Genomic DNA, 18,967 nt, shown 5'->3' on the forward strand with positions numbered 1-18,967 from the left:
GCCCTTTGGAATATGCTGCCCACCGAGCTCCGCTCGTCTACCACCCTGGCCCAATTCAGGAAGGAATTAAAGACCTTCCTGTTCCAACAGGCATTCCCCGAATAAAATCCTGTGGGCCTCCCTCCTCTTCCGTGGCCAAGAGGATGGGCTATGGGGCTTTTTGTTGGTTATTTTTCTGTATAATTTATTGTATTGTATTTTAACTTTTGATGTGTATGTTGATTGTATTTTAATCTATGCTGTAAGCCGCCCTGATTTCTAGAAGGGTGGGATATAAATAAAAATTTTATTATTATTTATTATATGTTTTAAATAAAAAAATGTTTGGAAAGGGGGAATATTCTTGCCTTCATCACCAGAATATTTGAAATGAAGAGGTGGCAATTGTACAGTATGCATTAATGTCTGCCAGCCACTGTTTCTCAGTGGTTCAGCTTGTTCAGGCCTGAGTTCAAATCTTCCTCTGAAGGGCAGCCTTCAAGATTATGGTCTCATGCAATATCTAGATCAAGGGTAGAGGAACTTATTCTGCTAAGGGGCAAAGGTCCAATGTGGGAAGGATCTCTTGGGCAAAGGTCCAGCAGTGGGTGATGTAAAAGGCATGAGCCTGGGCTGAGGGCAGAGTAGCAGGAAAGGCCAAAGCAACAATGGCCAGGGCCAGATATGATTCTTACCAATTTCCCCACTAACCATTATTTTCAGTTATATGCATTCCTACTCCAGAGTGAAATCTCACCTGAGAGCTCTTTGACTTACTCATTTCTGAGCAACAGCTGATTTTGCTACAAAGCGCAGCTCAGTTGTGCAGGATATTTGAAATTTAAATAACTTTAAACCATCTTTTACCTCCAGTTATCGATTGGAGATAATGGTAGAAGAAGCTTGCAGGGGGAATAAAGAACCCGGTAGGACACATCTGGCCCCTAGGCTAGAAGTTCTATATCCCAGGCATAGATAATAAAACGGGAGTTTCCAAAAGCTTGCTCTTAGGTCACGCTCCCCATCTGAGATTAGCATCTTTGTATTCTGGCCATAGACAGCATTGCTGTGAGTCTTAAATAGAATGAAAGGAAGGAAGGTGAATTTACCTTTTGACCTCTTCCCTTCCCAGGAGTCCATCAGTGATTTCTACTGGTATTACTCTGGCAAGGATGTGATTGATGAGCAAGGCAAACGCAACTTCTCCAAAGCCATGGCGGTGGCCAAGCAGGTCTTCAACAGCCTTACCGAGTATATCCAGGTATGGTCCGAGAATATCCTCCATAGTCCTCCAACCCAGGTGTACTGCAGCTAGCAGCAGGCTTCTTTCACATCAGTGGCCTAAATCCTATTGCTAGCAGTGACTTGAGTAGACCCTTTGAATCAGTCTCGCAATTTTTTAATTCACCCTCTTTTTCAGTCTTATGCTACCTCCACCCCATAGAGCACTGTTGCATCCCCCATTTTTCTAGCCTTCTCGATTAGATATGTTGTTGCTGTGTACCTTCAAGTCACTTCTGACTTACAGTGATCCGAAGGCAAACCTATGGTGACCCTAAGGTTTTCTTGGAAAAAAATTGTTTAGAGGTGGTTTGCCTTTCTCTACCTCAGAGGCTGAGAGAATGTAACTTGCCCAAGGTCACCTAGTACTTCCATAGTGTGAATGGGACCATGAATTGCTTTTTCTTGTCTACTACACCTCCAATGGTAATGTACAATAACACTGCGGTTGTTCAGAGGAAGGAGCTGTCAAAGCCACATCTGAGTATTCAGAATGGGGTCACCATAAGATGATGGGCGAACTGAAGGTGCACACATACATGTTTAAAATCCTTCTAAACAATTTGAAAGCCAAAGCCCTGCTTAAAAAATAAATACACAGCTTTAATTGCTTGATATGGTCGTATGTCCTTCATGTTCTTCCTCCCTCTCCAGGGACCGTGCACTGGGAACCAACAGAGCCTGGCACATAGCAGACTGTGGGATGCTGTAATTGGTTTTCTCCATGTCTTTGCTCACATGATGATGAAGTTGGCTCAGGTAAAAGAAAGAGTGAAGAGATTGAGTCCCAATAAAGGGGTGCAAGAGATGGGAGGTATCTCAGAGGCCAATCTTTGGGGGATAGCATGAGCATTGACTGAGGAAAGGAATACCAGTAGGCAGAGAGACTTACTGTAGAGATAAAAAGCAATGCTCCATTCCTTTCTGTAAATGTGTATGTTTTAAATATCTTCCCTAAAACAATATCCCAGAAGCTCCAGATATCAGGTACTGACTGCAGTTGGTGCTCTGTATCCATAGGTTCTGCATTCACAGATTCAACCATCTACTGGTTGAAAATACTCCCCCCCCAAAAAAAAAAAAAATCCTTGAATTTTCCATTCCTTCTAAGAATTTTACTTTACTGCACCATTATATATAATGGTTCTTGACTATCCATGGATTTTTATATCCACGGGACATCCTAGAACCAAGCAGCAGTGGCTACCAAGGTCCCATTGTATTTCCCCAACAGCTGTAAAGTAGGGGGAAACTAAGGCCTGTTACAGACAGCCAAAATAAAGCTGCTTCGAGTCACAGTGGAGGTATGGTGTTTCAATGATGCATGCGTCCTAAGAGTCCAGAAGTCGCGCCAAAGCCATGCTCCAGCCCTTCAGGACTGGAGTGTGGCTTTGGTGTGGCTTCTGGACTCTTAGGACGCATGCATCATTGAAACACCATACCTCCACTGTGACTCGAAGCAGCTTTATTTTGGCTGTCTGTAACAGGCCTAAGATTGTATACATTGTGTTGCCATGTCATTAAATTTGAAAACCAAGTGTTTCAACAGAATGACAGATATTCGGACTGGGTGCCAAGGTCTAGGCCTGTTGTCAAAGTCACTCACCAGCCTCACCCTACTCTGATCACTTTGGGTGGCAAGGTTAGGGTCCTGTAATAGCAGAGCTGTTGGGATTTGGCCAAGAACCCTTCTTGTGTTATTCTGACTTGTTGGGGGGCAAACAAAAAAGCATGAGTATGGCAGCGGCAGGTGAGAGCTGGGAAAGAAGGTTGCGTGGGGTGCGGTTTCCCTTTTAATCTCTGCACTAACCCCAGGCTCGCCTGCTCTGTGCCTCTCCTGTCCCTGCCCTCTTCCCAATCTTAGCAACAGCTTTGGGCATTCCCTCTAAAAAGGACCATTTTTGTATTTCACCATCTGGCCTTCCTTTACTCCGTAACATCATCTTTGAACCCAGCAGAACCAGCGCAAGTGCTTCCCTGCCTCCCATTGTTTCCAATGCCTCCACTCCACCCCCTGGGAAACATCGAGAATTTCAGAGATGTATTCCCAGCATCTTGTCCTTTTGTCTGTTTGGGATGCTAAAGCAGAGGCAGGCTAAGTGTGGCCCAGGGGCCACTTGTGGCCTTCCGAGGATGTTTTTGTAGCCCTCGACTCCTCCAGAATCCCCAGACAGATCTTTTTCTAGCCAAAAGAAGAGCTTGAATCGCAGCTTCTAATCTAAAAGCTTCTAGATGCAACAGTTTACCTTTGAAACAGTTTTCAAGACGTGAAGTCGGAGGCTTTCATGGCTGGCATCCATCGTTTTTTGTGGGTTTTTCAGGCTATGTGGCCATGTTCTAGAAGAGTTTATTCCTGACGTTTTACCAGCATCTGTGGATGGCATCTTCAGAGATGGCTGGCTGGCTGAAGGTGCCAGCTGCAGATGCTGGCGAAACGTCAGGAATAAACTCTTCTAAAACATGGCCACATAGCCCGAAAAACCCACAAAAAACTATAGTTTTCAAGACCTCCCTGTACTGTTTAACAACAAAAACTGCACATTATTACTTAATAATGTATATGGCCTTTGGAGGGCCTCAGGGCAAAAAGTGGCCCCTAGATCTGCTGCAGTCCCCCACTTTTATGCTAAAGAGTTAAGGCAGAATCTGAGCAAAGAACGAAAGAGATAGAGAAAGAGAGCAATTTAGTAGGATTCCTGCAGAAGCATCATGCCTGCCAGGATGTAGGCTGCAAGACAGGACCCAACTAAGGCTTCACTGACCTTCTGCTGTGGGGCTGCAAGCCGTAGCTGCGCTATACCCTTACCTTTAGGTTGTTGCATCCATGGCTACTTTCCTCCTCTTGAATTATATGAGTGTTTGAGAAATGGGAGGGAGATTGGAGGTGGCAATGTGAGAGATAGACACAGAGGGCATGTTGCAAACAGAAGGTTTATCCTTGGTCTCTAGAGGGTTCCTATTACTAGTCTAGGGAGCCATTGCTCCCAGATATTGCTCTCTTTTTAGCCAGTGAGCAGTCCTATGGAAAGGGGAATACAGTGCTCTGTTCCAGGCTGCACCAAGGCAGCTCCTTTCCCCATCCCTACAACCAAAAGATCCATCATCTCTTGAGTTTTTTTAAGGCACAGGAAAAAGAGGCTCAGAGCCAGGTGCCTCAGCATAGACTCCTAAGGAGATGGAGGTGTTAATAGCTCTAGGAGGAGAACCAGCCTGATTTCCTGATTTCTCCTCACTATACATCAGCAAAACATAATGGTGCCCATGGACTCCAGGGAGGTCATGAAACCAGGAGGCTATTAGAGTGCAGACTCTCCTGTTTTGCTGCTCCCGAGGGTAAATTCTTCCCCTGGAAGAAGGGATGAGTGCCATCATGCCATCGTTCCAACCTGTCTGTCCCTGAGTCCTCTTGCCACCTGTCCACACTTTTCCTCCTCAAAGCGGGACGGCAGCTTTTCCCCACCCCAAGCAACAGAAAGGAATGTGCTGGATGGTAAACCTGGCAAAAATACAAAAATGTTCTGGAAAATGTTTCTAAATAACATTTTTGTTCTGATGTGTGACAGATGACCCAACCCCCCGGACTTCGAAATGGCGTAAGAAAATTTTATGTAGTATGTGGCCATCTCACGCCAATGCAATCTGGCTGCTCCCTCCTTCCCTCCTTCCCTTTCATCCTTCTTTTTCCTTTCTTTCTAACCCTTTCTCTTCTCTTATACTTACTCTTTTCATTAGGCCAGACCAGTTTAACCCCCTCCTCAGCCCTTCTCCAAAAAAAGAAAGCCATGCACTGCAGCCATTGGAATTTAACTCAATGATTTGTTCCAATCTTCTCTCTGCTGCTATTGATTTAAGCTAGATCTGCCCAGAGTCTCCTACCTTTGACTGCAAAAACAAGTAGATGCGAACAGTGGAAAAAGAAAAAAAGGGAGCGGAGAGAGAGGAAATCTAGCAATGCCTTTAAGGGACTGACTTTTGGTAAACAGATTTATTGCCTTCACACATCAACACTAGCTAACCCCTGTAAAGATCTGAAAGACCTGTATCACAGGCTCACAGTGGCTTTTGAAGATTTAGGGGGAGGATCAGAATTTACATCTGGAGCCTATTGCATCCTGTCCTTTCTCCACAAGCCACAACTGTATAAATATACTTAATAACCAGAAGCTTTAATATCCCTCTGGATTGCACTGAAGAAGTGGACTGTGGTATCTTTGAAAGCTCATGCTAAAATAAAAACTAGTCTTAAAGGGTGCTGCTAACTCCGCCAGTGCAATTCTGCACAAATGAGAGTGGGAAGGTGGATTTTACAGCATGTATAATTGTTATATATGGAATAATTTGCATAATTTACTGTCTGCAGATGTCTATAAATTTATTTAATTTTGGGTAATATCTTCTGCCATCTGATTTGTTTTCCCAGTCATGGGAAGGGCAAAAAGCTGTGCAGGATAATGAAAGTCTTCACTAGTTCCACATTGCTGGATATCTTACATGGACAAAGAGCTCTGTGGCTTCAGAGAGGATCCATTATTAGCTCAGGGATGGGAAACCTGTTTTTCTCCAGGTGCTACTGCACTTCTATGTCCCATTGGCTCCACCTGGCATGCCTGGTAGTCTGGAAGAGCCACAGGGTTTTGTGGCCTTGCATTACATCAAAATGCCCCTCCCCAATCCAGTAGTGCCTTTTGTTACCTTTGTATGGAAATGTTTGGTCCTATACATATCATTGCATTCCAACCCTTTCATCCCTGCTAGGAGAGCAAGAAACCACAGCATCTTTCCAGCAGTCTTTAAAAAGTGCTGAGAGACATTGTCATTGGTCTGGTCTGTTTTCCTCTCTGTCGCTGCCATGGCTGGAGCTTGCTCATTGCCCAGATCTTCTTTCTTTCCCCCTTCCTTTCTTCCTCCCTGTCCTTTCTGCTTCTCCATGTTCTTCAAACCCCTCTGTCCCACCCACTCCAATGACTATCCTCATTAAATGGGTTGTCAAAAGTGCCACGCATGGCCATTGCTTTGGCTTGTTGGCTCATGCCCCATCCTAGCTCATTTTGTCCTATTGCAGAGGTTGGGGGGGCCAAGAGGGAAGGGATGGAGAGATATACATGGGGTTGACCAAAGCTGGCACCTTTCTTCTGAACTCATACCATTTGGGAGTTGCAGCTGGCAAAATCCTTATTCAATATTGTCTCCAAACTGAAAGCACTATTATGTATTACTGTTTATACCTCATGCCTTGACAGCTGAAACATTTCTGCACCCCAGAATTAAACTGGTTCAACAAACCTTGCCTCTCCCGTGGAAACTTGGGAACTGTTGTTCTCTCAGAAAGATCTGAGCACATAACAGAATTCTCATTGTCTTAACTAAACTGTAGTTCCCAAAAATCTTTGAGATGAATCCAGGACTGGGTTAAGCCTGCTAGGAGTTTTTGGTATGGATATGCCAATGATATTAGTTGCTGGAGGCAGGAGTAGGGTGGGAATAAACAGCAGAACTTGGAAGTGAACTACAGATCCCAGAATCTGCCAGCCAGTCAGGCCAGCTGTAACTTTTCTATGGTCTGAAGTAAGGGTGGTGGTGTTCCACTGCAGTTTTCTCTTAGTGCTCAAGGAGATAAGACTGTGATGGAGCTAGATCTAGAATTTTGGGGTGCAACAGTGGAAGCAGAATGGAGGTGTTTGCTTCCCTCACCAAAATTATCTCTTTGTTGCGCTGCCCATGAGGATCAATTTCGGAGTGAATCCTACCCCGAGGTAAGACGGTGAGAGTCACCCCCTTCTCCAGTGGAAGAAAACATGCCTCTGTTCTCATTCCACAGCTCTTTGGAGTGAATCTTCAATGAGCTAGTTCTCCTCCAAAGAGGATGGAGGGCTAGAGAAGAAGAGACTGGGTATCCTCCTTTCAGGGTCAATATGTATAAGTCTGTCATGTTTCCCTTGCACTTTGCAAGGTGAGAGCTTCACCCTATGGCCGGCTGAAGTTGGATCTTCCTTAATTGACTCCAGAAGCCCATGTATCTAGCCTAGGTTTAGATTCCAGGTGCTGCAAAGCTTCCAGGGTCATCATGCAAAATCACTGTCTGGGGAGTGTGCTCTGGACTATGGGCCCAACACCCTAGAACTGACACACCTAGTCTATGGTTTCTGTAGAGTTCCACCACCCTTCCCTCCTTCCTTATACAGTTGGGAGCCTAGTTTCCATTCTCTGTCTCTGGAAGCTGTCTGGTGTGGTAGGGAAGGGAGGAAGAACATGGAGGATATTAATTGGATGTGGGATATAATTGAGAAGGGGAGGAGGTGTGCATGGAGGCCAGCCTTTTCCAGGCTGATAAGTAGGCACCAGGTTAGGAAAGTGAGGGAAGCCTTCAAATGGTGTTTAGGAAGTCATGAGGGGAGACATATTGTCCAGTGACACTCAGTATCTCATGCTCCCCCACACTCCAGGACTCAAGCCAAATTGGCCTTCTGAAGGAGCTGTTGGACCTGCAGAAAGACATGGTGGTGATGCTGCTGTCCTTACTGGAAGGTGAGAACTTTGTACCAGTGTGAATGACTGAACCCTGGGCTTCCCAGGAAAGTGGTGCAACATATTTTTCACATGTATAAGGTCTGAGAAATAATCTTCAGCAAGAGGCACACCTCCATCCATCTTTCCATGCATCCGTCTCACAACACTAGCCCACACACCACTTGTATATCTTTCTTCTTCATTCTTTCCCATGCCTAAATTCTTTATCTTCTGTGTACCTACTCAGGGAATGTGGTGAATGGCACCATTGCCCGGCAGATGGTGGACATGTTGGTGGAATCCTCCAGCAATGTAGAGATGATTCTCAAGTTCTTTGATATGTTCTTGAAGTTGAAGGACATTGTGGCCTCTGACGCCTTCCGGGATTACATCACAGATCCTCGGGGGCTCATATCCAAGAAGGATTTCCAGAAAGCCATGGATAGCCAGAAGCAATACACACCATCTGAGATCCAGTTCTTGCTGTCGTGTTCAGAGGCTGACGAGAATGAGATGATTGACTATGAGGAGTTTGCCAACCGCTTCCAAGAGCCCGCCAAAGACATTGGTTTTAATATCGCTGTACTGTTGACTAACCTCTCTGAGCACATGCCACATGACCACCGCCTCAAGACCTTCTTGGAACTGGCAGAGTGCATCCTCAACTACTTCAGCCCCTATCTGGGCCGCATTGAGATCATGGGTGCCAGCAAGCGTATTGAGCGCATCTACTTTGAAATCAGTGAGACCAACAAAGCCCAGTGGGAAATGCCTCAAGTGAAGGAGTCCAAGCGGCAATTCATTTTTGATGTGGTCAATGAGGGGGGAGAGTCAGAGAAGATGGAGCTCTTCATCAATTTCTGTGAGGACACCATCTTTGAGATGCAGATTGCAGCCCAGATTTCCGAAGAGGAAGGGCAGGAGGAAGAAGAGGAGGAAGAAGAAGGAGAAGGAGCAGAAGCAGGGGAGGCCGAGAAGGCGTCAGCACCATCAGAGGCTTCTTCAGCTTTTGGGGAGTTTTTGGAAAGCGTCCTGAACTTCTTCCGAATGTTCACTTACCGCAACATCCGTCGGCAGTTCCGTAAAATCAAGAAAATGACTGTGAAGGAGATGGCCATGGCAATTGCCACTTTCGTTTATACTATTCTGATGGGCATCCTCTTTTTCTTCTACAACATCTTTAAGGGCATCTTCCTTCTCATCTGGAACACACTTTTTGGTGGTGGCCTAGTGGAAGAGGCCAAGAAGATCACCATGACTGAACTGTTGGCCAGCATGCCTGACCCCACACAAGATGAGGTGCATGGGGACATAGCCCCATCTGAAGAGGCTGAGCAAGTGGTGGAGGAAGGGGAGGAAGTAGAGATAGACGAGTCTGGCAAAGAAGAAGCACCTGCCGAAGGAGGAGAGCTTGGAGCAGACAAGAAGGAGCATTTCCGGTCCATGGCTGCCGACGCACCTGGTGGGCTTGGGGATATGGGCGATACAACCCCTGTGGAACCACCTACACCTGAAGGATCGCCCATCCTTAAGAGGAAACTAGGAGTACGTTTGGGGCTTGAGATGATGTCTGGGTGATAGTGGGAATTCCTGGGTTTGGGGCTAGATGCATTTTCTTCAACCTGATGTCCTTCAGATGTTCTGGGTTACAAGGCTTATTCTCCCCAGTCAGCCACATTGTACACACGAAGAGAGCATTATGAGTTGGGAAGCACTGAGACTTACTTCTCCCACTCATATGTAGGGTGTCCCAAGACACACTGTCCAGCAATTTACATAATCATGTGCTTATGCTCATTTATTTGGCCTCCAAGATTCCAAATTCTTGGGTTCGCCTCTGGAGGAATTGGGGTGGAAGTAGGGAGCAGCAAGGATTAAGGACTCCCAAATTAACAGAAGTGTAGACTGGGATAATTAATTGTTACTATTGGTGCTGGTATTGTACATTAGCAGACATTAGGCAGCACTTTTACTCCTTACAGGTTGAGCCTCCTTGATCCAAAATGCTTGGGACCTGAATTGTTTTGGATTTTTCAGAATTTAGAAAATTTGCTTATTCATAATATTCCTCCTTTTTGGCTGTATACACTTGCACCATTTTATTTCCCTCTCTCTTGCTATAATAAGTCGCTGACCACTGTTCTTCTTTCTCTGCAGGTGGATGGAGAGGAAGAAATAGTGGAGCCAGAGAAGATAGAAGAGCCTCCTGTAGAACCAGAGAAAGCTGAGTAAGTGATGGTGATGATGTGTGTATATGAGAGAAAACACAGTGGGAGTAGTTCATATGGTTATTATGTGTACTCTACAATTCCACAAATACTAAGAACTAAATTCTCCTATGTGAAAATTTCAGCTTTTGTGTTTGTTTTGTTTTAAACCAAGAAGTTGCTAGCTCTTACGGTTGCATACATTTGGAGGTGCATGGATAACCTCAGCTAGAAAAGCTCCTGAAGAAGACTTTCACTTCTGGCTGGAATAAAAGTGGAATCAAAGCTTCTATGTCCTTGCCCTCCCATTGTTTAGCAAAATATATCAGCCAAAATAAAAGGGGGAGGAAGAAACACATCCACACAATTTGTCCAGATTGCAGAATTTTGGGTCCCTCTTGCAGAGGGCAGAATTTATATCTGGCCAACATTAAGGAATGCGGGAGGAGAGGGTAGATTTGAACCAGATTTCTTACGGATACCCAGGTTTCTCAAGCAATCTTCCCTGCACAGAAGCTCCTCCAACCTTTGTTTGAAGATCTCCAGAGATGGCAAGCATCACCCTCTGAGGCAGTCTATTCCCCTATTAAACAGCTCTTACAGTAAAGAAGTTCTTCCTGAGGTTTAGGCAGAATCCCTTTTCTTATCATTTGAATATATTGGGATTGCTTTCTCTGCTGCTGGCCTCAGGTTGTCCCATTTGGTAAGGAGGGCAGCGGAGAAATTCTGCCTGGGCTTGCTGACATCAGATTTTTAAAGCTGTTATGCTAATGGCATTTGAGCCTCCTTGTAGAAGGCATAGAACTTGGGGAAGTTACTATTTGGATTACAACACTCAGAATTCCTAGGCTGTTTATGCAAGTTGGGAGTTTTTATCAGTTGCAATCCAAATGCTAACTTTTCCTAACCTCTGGCAGACACCATGGCACCAGGGCCAAAAAGGGTATGGGAATAGACGGTCTCTCAGCTGGCTGAGATAAAGCATGACAAGGTGTCTTCCATCCCACCATCTTCTTACCACTTTCAGTGCTGAAAATGGGGAAAAGGCAGCAAAGGAGGAGGAAGAGGAGAAGAAGGAGGAGGAGGAAACGCCCAAGGAAGAAGAGCCCCACAAACCAGTCAAGGAGAAGAAGAAGGTGACCCAGCGGGAGAAGAAGGAGTCCGAGGCAGCAGGCTCAGAATTTTGGAACGAGCTGGAAGTCCAGCGGATAAAATTTCTGGTAGGCTCTGTTTGTGTCAAGAGGTTCTGGAAGATGTTGGGAACCACAGTACACATTAAATAGCTATTCTTCTCTTTCTCCAGGGAACCCTAGGAAGCGTAGTTCTGTGAAGGTTACAAGATTCCACTGTGTACTAAAACAGACTAACACCACTACGTCTCTGAAAACCACTTGTGTAGCCAGTTAAGGGTGACTTAGCCAGAGCATACTTTTACAACAAGGAGGGAATAACATCCATACATTGCCCTAGCCTAGTGGTTCCCATCCTTTGGCCCTCCATTTGTTCTGGACTTCAGATCCCCGAAGCTCCTGCCAACTTGGCCATCAGTCAGGATGGCCTAGCCTATTGCGGCTCCCCCGAGTGATGTAAAGTAGGGTGAATTTTTCAGAGTACGCAACTATAGCATACATGGATACACTATGAGATTTTGTTTTCCTGGGGATAGATTCAAAATGTGGGTCCTTTTGCCCTGAGGTGTTTGGGCTGAAGGATGGCACATGCCGCCGCCACCTTAACACTGATCTTACCAACCTATCTTTTCAGAACTATCTGTCTAGGAATTTCTACAACCTCCGCTTTCTTGCCCTCTTCTTGGCCTTCGCGATCAACTTCATCCTGCTCTTCTACAAGGTAATAGACCTGAAAATGTGTTTGGGGGGGATTTGGAGTAGGGATCTGGAGGGAACAGAAATGTTCTGGAGGACAGAGGTTGAACCAGGCCTGGCCATTGCCAGTGCAAAGTTAACACTTCTGTTGCAGTTTGGAAAACGTGTGTGAGGCAGAGGATGATCATAACTGTCTACTGCAGGAATGAGCAATTGTGGGAGACTAGGAGACTGCATTAGCCCCCTAGGATATATCTCAAAGGGCTGCACCTCCATCACCACACCCCTTCAACATAGTTTTTAATTGCCCAAAAAATTCCTCTAAGGGGCACAGAGACATTTTTATCATATTTTAGCACACTTAAGCTAAACTGACCCTAGGGGGCATTTTGGATAAAGGAATGGAGGGGGGGAAAGCTTTTTTGACCCTTGGAGGCCACAAACTTGCTGCTAAGGTGGGGTCACATGCAGTCCATGGACTGCACTTTGCTCGTTCTGATTTATTGTGCAAAGTGAAAAGAAGTTTGTTGGAATCTGTGAAGAAAAGCACTGGCAAGGAAGAGCGTGTCAACCTGGAGAGGGCACTCATCACAGTGGTGAGAGCAGAAGGCCGCAAGGTGGTGGAAGCCAAGACTGATGACTTTTCAGCTCCTCTCCTTTTATCATTTTATGCTGCTCAGGTGTCAGATTCGCCCCCAGGTGAGGAAGAGTTTGAAGGCTCTGGCTTTGAAGGAGAGCTGGATGCAGCCTCTGGTGCTGGCTCAGGTTTTGGTGGGGACGATGACGGCGGGGATGGCAACGGGAATGGCAATGGGGATGAGGACGAAGAAGACAGCGTGGTCTACTACTTCCTGGAGGAGAGCACGGGCTACATGCAGCCGGCCTTGCAGTTCCTGTCCATTGTCCATACCCTTGTGGCCTTCCTTTGCATCATCGGCTACAACTGCCTCAAGGTGCCGCTGGTCATCTTCAAGCGTGAGAAGGAGCTGGCGCGCAAGCTGGAGTTCGATGGGCTCTACATCACGGAGCAGCCTGAGGACGATGACATCAAGGGCCAGTGGGACCGCCTCGTCCTCAATGCCCCGTGAGTCCCTCTCTGGGATGAGAATGGTGGGAACTGGGGTTACCAGGCTAGGACCATTGTGGACCCTGAGAGTTCAGGGCCAGAACTGGAAACCTGGGGACAACCCTGTGAGATGTCACAGGAGGTGAGACCTGGATATGTTCTAAGGAGCAAAACTGGTGCACCTTACAACATCGTCCTTGAGCATGGCAATATTAAGCAACAAGCACAGCTACACAGAGTATGCCATTCAAATGTTTTTTAAAACCAAATCTCTATGCTCTTGTTCCCCTCAAGGGTGCATCTTGCACCCCCCAGCTGTACCTGGAATTGAAAGCCAACCTTGCCTCAGTCACTGTAGCTAAAATATATGATCGTGACTAGTAGCCATTGACAGGTTTATCCCAAGCCACTCAAGTGGCTAGCCATCTCTACATCTTGGGGGAAGTAATTTCATAGGAAGGTGGTTGGTTTATCTTCCTTGATTTTTTTTCCCCTTACTATCTTTCTTTGCCAGGTCATTCCCGAGCAATTATTGGGATAAATTCATCAAGAGAAAGGTAAGAGCTTCAGCCAGATCTGTCTTAGATGTGGACAGGGATATGTGTGTGGTTGGTGAATACAACCAAGAACTCAGCTGGCTGGCTGCAGGGCACCAAGGATAGCTTTTCCCCAAATCCCAGTTGTTTTTTCACTTCAGGTGCTTGACAAATACGGTGACATCTATGGACGGGAGAGAATTGCAGAACTGCTGGGGATGGATTTGGCCAGTCTGGAAATCACAGCGCAGAACGAGAAAAAATCTGAGCCGGACAAGTCTTTCCTTACTTGGTGAGAAGGATGGGCAGAAATGGTGGTGCCGCTGAGAACTATGGGGAGAGTAGATGTTGTTTCAGCGTTGGCCGCATTTGGTGGCCAGAGTTAAGAAGTCACCAAGGTGCAATAGCTTCAGGTTTCATGCATTCTTGGCTATAGATCCTTTTCACACACACACAGGGATAGTAAATGTAGGTTTGTCCCTGAAACCTGAGCAGCAGACATCCACGGTCAAGCCTGACATCCGAATTAAGGAATGTCTGAACAAAGATGCTCGTGTTTGCAAATTGAGAGTAGTCAGTTTGATGCTCACATTTTATATTCACAAGCATGCATAGTAGTGCTAGTATTTGTATGTATAGCCCACTTTTCCTTCACTTGGCTCTGAGCTGTGTGTATAAGTGTCTCCTCCTCAGGCTTTTGTCCTCAGAACAACAACCCTGTGAGGTAGATCAGGCTGGGAGAAAGTGATCAACCTGAGGTCACCCACTCAGTTTCATGGCTAAGTAGGAACTTGAACCAGGGTATCCCAAGTCCGCCCAACATCCTAATTTCTATGCTGCATGCTTAAACCATGTTTGGTTTGTATATAACAAAACGTAGCATGTGTGCTTGTACATGAAAACCTTCCTCCTCAGCTGTTTCCTTTCTCTTCCACAGGATCACCTCTATTGACCTGAAATACAAGATCTGGAAGTTTGGAGTCATCTTTACAGACAACGTGAGTGAGAAGATTGCTGGCTGAGTGTAGGACATCAGCCACTGGAATTACCATTATTTATACCTGTTTATGTCTCCCCTCCTCAATTCCATTGGATATTGTAGATTGTGGTTCTTTTAGGACAGAAGAAGTGCAAAGTCACACATGAAGAGTCCTTGTTTCATTAGTCCTGAATAGCTCAGTCGAGTTCAGAACAAGTCATTCTCATTTTCAAGTGGCTCTTGACCTTGCCTCCGTTGTAACTACTACTTCCTTTCCCATTGCAGTCCTTCTTGTATCTCTTCTGGTACATGGTGATGTCCGTCCTCGGCCACTACAACAACTTCTTCTTTGCTTCCCACCTCCTGGACATCGCTATGGGCGTCAAGACACTGCGGACCATCCTCTCATCTGTCACTCACAATGGCAAACAGGTAGGGCATGATGAGCTGCGCAGGTAAACAGGCCAAAGGGAGGGTCCCTTAACCCTTGGCTGTGTAATCCAAAAGTCACATTCTCTCAGCCTCAGAGGAAGGCCATAGCAAACCCCCTCTAAGCAAATCTTGCCTTGTAAACTCTGTGATAGATTTGCTTTAGGGTCACCTTAAGTCAGGAATGACTTGAAGGCGTAAAACAAGAGCAAGCCCAACTAGTCCCTCGGGAAGAACACAGGGAGGCCATGAGGGCAATATCCCTCTTCCACTGTTGTTTCCCAGCGAGTTGTATTCAAAGGCAGCCCGTTGGTTCTCCCAGAGGTAACATATAGCCACCCCACAACTCAACTTAGAACATGCCCACTAGACTCCTTTTACACTTGTATCGTTTTTCCTTAGCTGATGATGACAGTGGGGCTGCTGGCGGTGGTTGTGTATCTCTACACTGTGGTCGCCTTCAACTTTTTCCGCAAGTTCTACAACAAGAGTGAGGATGAGGATGAGCCTGACATGAAATGTGATGACATGATGACGGTGAGATGAAAGTAGAGAGCGGTAGTCATGAGGGCTGGAACTTGGAACAGTTTCTCAGAGGGCTCAAAATGGTCTGGGAGAAGCTTTCCTTTCCTTGGTGGGCACATGCACCTCAATTGTGTTTCACTCTTGCTTCTGATCAAACAAATTTGATAAAGCTTTTTGATACAAAAACCTGCCAATCTTGTTCACACTTGAGGCCAAGCGTGATACTGTAAAAGCATCACATAATGGACCATTCCTCCATTAACTCTGGAAGAACAAGGGTCTGTTTCCAGGTTCAAGGTGAAGGAGGAAGGTAAACTTGGAAAAGTAACTTTTTAAGCTATGAAAGAGTGTGGTCAGAATGGGATAAGCTGTCCATAACCATGAATGTGGACCCCAGCTCATTTAACTCTTCAGAGTTATAGTACATAGAGAGGGCCTTGCAGGATTTCTGGAGAAGCGCTGCCAGGGTTAAGCAAGGATAGGCAAAGGAAGATGAGGCAAGCTTGGATTTCCTTTCAGCTGTGACCAAGAAAGGCAGTCAGGCAATACTAAAGCCCCAAAGAGTGAGTCTGGTAACATCTGTCTTGCCAGGTGACATAGGCACAGTGGACACATATGTAATCCAAGAGTGCTATCTTCAAAGGCTCAGGCTTTGATAATGAGAGTGCCATCTGAGGCAGGGTTGGGTTGGGTTAAGGTTTTGGCAATCCTCTTCTTTCTGTATCTTAGGTTAGGAGATGGAACCACCATGACTGGGCACCAAAAACTTCACAATGAAATCAGGTCATCCAATCTAATACTGTATTCTGGTTCTATCAGTTACCAGCCAAGTGACCCTTTAATGCTCTGTCCTGAAATAGTTATGAGTGAAATGTCAGAATACATTTTAGTGATAACAAGGATAAGTGTTGAGGTGGGGAGAAAGATGAAGTTCTTTTGGAAGATCCGTTACAGGGATCAAGGCTGTTCTTATCTTATATGATGCACCCTGAATGTCTCCCTCCCTCCCTCCATTTCTCTACAACAGTGTTACCTGTTTCACATGTATGTTGGGGTCCGAGCTGGTGGGGGCATTGGTGACGAGATCGAGGACCCGGCCGGCGACGAGTATGAGCTTTATCGTGTCATCTTTGACATCACTTTCTTCTTCTTTGTCATTGTCATCCTACTGGCCATTATCCAAGGTGAGCCATTTGGTCCCCTTCCCTTGGAGCAGTGTGTCTTACAGGACACCAAGGGAGATGTTTCAGGTGGGAGATAGTGCAAATGGTGTTTTAGCTTTTTAGATTATGTTTTTAATAATGTTAGTTGTAAATAAAAGTTTTAGTTGGGTCTTTTTAGAATTGTTGTAAGCTGCCTTAGATCCCATTTTGGAAGAAAAGCGGTATATAAGTGTAATAAATAAATAAATAAATGTACTGGGGGCAGCCCAGACCTTTCTCTCTTATCTCTTCATTACCTTCTCCCTTCTTCCCATTCATCCCCAGGTTTGATTATTGATGCCTTTGGGGAGCTGAGAGACCAGCAGGAGCAGGTGAAGGAGGACATGGAGGTAAGTTGGATCAGATCCTTGCCTTCTTAACCTACATTTCAAGAGCTAAACTGTCCAGCTTGTGTGTGTCTGGGTATGTTGCCAGCTGTAATTGAAAAATTAATCAAAGCTCCAGGTGATTGATCAGGTAAAAGTCCATTTTAATCGTTGGGTCACATGTCAAGGGTGCCCCCTTGTCCCCAGTTAACTTCTAAATGCTGTTTTGCTCCTAATTAGCCAGGGGAAGGGAAACCTTGGAAAGGCTCTTTTGTATACTATCAGGAGGGACTGGAATCCTAGAATCTTGTCCTTAGCGTTTTTTCTCATGGCCATTTTTGACCTGACAGACCAAATGTTTCATCTGTGGAATCGGGAGTGACTATTTTGACACGACGCCTCACGGCTTTGAAACCCACACGCTGGAGGAGCATAACTTGGCAAATTATATGTAAGCAATGGGCTGGGAAAGGGGTGAACCCATTCCTTGTTGTCCTTTTCTCAAAGACCCTCAGAGTTCTTCCACTGGTCCTTCATCATCGTCTGCCTCTTTCTCCTTTACAGGTTCTTCCTCATGTATCTCATCAACAAGGATGAAACGGAGCACACTGGCCAGGTGAGAGGGCATCCCTGATCTTACAGCCAGAGATGGGAAAGTGGGAACTCTTGCCAGGGAGTCACCCAGAGATACCTCTTGTTAGTTTAAGAGCTGGGAATAAGTGTCAGCCACTGACAGCCCTGGGCACTGGGTGGTCCTTTCCTCCAGAACAGTTTGGGGTGACGGAAATTTGGCACCAGGCTGTTGGAAAGCTGTTGAAGAGAGCACATGAGCATCCTGTCATGGCACACCAGACCTCAAACTGATCAGATTGGCAATTATGTTCTCTCCAAACCCCACAGGAGTCCTACGTCTGGAAGATGTACCAAGAACGCTGCTGGGACTTCTTCCCTGCTGGCGACTGCTTCCGCAAGCAGTATGAAGATCAGCTCGGCTAGATGCCACCCTGCAGTGTCCCAAGAAGGAAAGTACCTGGCCAGCTTCCACCTTCCTCGCCCTCTTCCTTTCGTCCTGGATGGATAGAGGCAGAGCCAACGCAAGGTGGCACATCCGATCTGACCTTTTCTCTTTTAAAAAGTGGTGGGAGATAGTGGGAGAAGCTGCCTTGTCCATCCCCCCCACCTGGTCATTGCTGCTGTCTCTTGTGTGTCCTACTGCTGTTACTTCCTACTATCCCTGCCACCAAACCCAAGTGACCCGATCCCTGGGACAAAGAGATAGGTATTCCTGCCCCCTGGGAAAATGGCTAGATGGTTCAGGGCCAGAGGGCAGCAGTTAATTTTAAGGCTTGGTCAGTAGCTCTTCCCACCTCCTCTCTGTCCCATGGGGGTGTCCATGCAATACTGCCCTTTCTGGGTAAACGGACCCCCCCAGTTTCAAGTGCCTTTTATAGTCTCTTAACCCTAGGAAAAGAGGGGCCCTTGTGGGTGGGAGCCAGATGCAATTTTTAGTGGAGGGGGTGAGAGTTATTTTGCTGCTGTCTGTCAGCCATTTTGCTGTTGGCTGGACAAGCAGATGGCTTATTGGTGGGGAAGGGAGAAAGAAAGAGTCCGGCTTTCTAGAGCAGGTTCCAAAAATGGGGCACTAATGCAGCCCCTTCCCACATTAGTACACTTTTGCAGTATTGGCCCAACCCGCTCCAAGCTGTGTCTCCTTTGTGGGGCTTCTCTGTGCTAACAGTTTTTCTCTGGAGCTGGGGAGGCATGTGGGAAGCCCATCCTAACCCACCTCATGTGTGTTTGTGTGTAAGGAACCAGTGGTACCAGAACAGAGTGAGTATCACAGTTCTGTGAACCAGGGTCCTGTTCCACTCCTGTCCTGTCATGCGCTGTGTGCTACTGCCAGTACCATACAGAGTTGTAAGTGGGGCCTGTCTTGGGGACAACTGAGACTCCAGACTCCCCCCCATCCCTGAGCACAGCTTGGTTTCCTGCCAATAAAATCATAGACTGCTACAGCTGGCGAGTGGGTTCCTCCTTGTGTCTATCCAATGGAAGGTTATTCCTCTTTTGCCTTGTACCAAGGGATGATGCTAGTAATGCACAC

The 18,967-nt window shown here is 46.2% G+C and overlaps 1 protein-coding gene across 12 annotated transcripts in view; it reads left to right on the forward strand.

Annotated features, from left to right (window-relative positions):
* LOC149304565 (ryanodine receptor 1-like) overlaps positions 1 to 18,878 on the forward strand; it is a 105,737-nt gene extending 86,859 nt beyond the window's left edge. For 7 of the 12 annotated variants that reach the window (XM_089479467.1, XM_089479471.1, XM_089479468.1 and 4 more), the window contains 19 exons: positions 1,112 to 1,240; positions 1,915 to 2,019; positions 4,824 to 4,853; positions 7,704 to 7,785; positions 8,015 to 9,312; positions 9,925 to 9,995; positions 11,002 to 11,194; positions 11,739 to 11,825; positions 12,481 to 12,884; positions 13,381 to 13,423; positions 13,564 to 13,694; positions 14,340 to 14,400; positions 14,667 to 14,813; positions 15,213 to 15,347; positions 16,363 to 16,519; positions 16,823 to 16,887; positions 17,214 to 17,314; positions 17,428 to 17,479; positions 17,764 to 18,878. In XM_089479467.1, the coding sequence (XP_089335593.1) occupies positions 1,112 to 1,240; positions 1,915 to 2,019; positions 4,824 to 4,853; positions 7,704 to 7,785; positions 8,015 to 9,312; positions 9,925 to 9,995; positions 11,002 to 11,194; positions 11,739 to 11,825; positions 12,481 to 12,884; positions 13,381 to 13,423; positions 13,564 to 13,694; positions 14,340 to 14,400; positions 14,667 to 14,813; positions 15,213 to 15,347; positions 16,363 to 16,519; positions 16,823 to 16,887; positions 17,214 to 17,314; positions 17,428 to 17,479; positions 17,764 to 17,859 (3,387 nt within the window). In that variant the 3' untranslated portion in view covers positions 17,860 to 18,878. The remainder of the gene's footprint in view (positions 1 to 1,111; positions 1,241 to 1,914; positions 2,020 to 4,823; positions 4,854 to 7,703; positions 7,786 to 8,014; positions 9,313 to 9,924; positions 9,996 to 11,001; positions 11,195 to 11,738; positions 11,826 to 12,480; positions 12,885 to 13,380; positions 13,424 to 13,563; positions 13,695 to 14,339; positions 14,401 to 14,666; positions 14,814 to 15,212; positions 15,348 to 16,362; positions 16,520 to 16,822; positions 16,888 to 17,213; positions 17,315 to 17,427; positions 17,480 to 17,763) is intronic. The other 5 variants (XM_089479474.1, XM_089479476.1, XM_089479479.1 and 2 more) reach the window with 1 other exon arrangement.
* The last annotated feature ends 89 nt before the right edge of the window (positions 18,879 to 18,967 follow it).

Source organism: Sceloporus occidentalis, unplaced genomic scaffold, assembly GCF_023333645.1.
Source record: "Sceloporus occidentalis isolate IW3139 unplaced genomic scaffold, rSceOcc1.0.p SCAF_13, whole genome shotgun sequence".
Taxonomy (NCBI): Eukaryota; Metazoa; Chordata; class Lepidosauria; order Squamata; family Phrynosomatidae; genus Sceloporus; species Sceloporus occidentalis.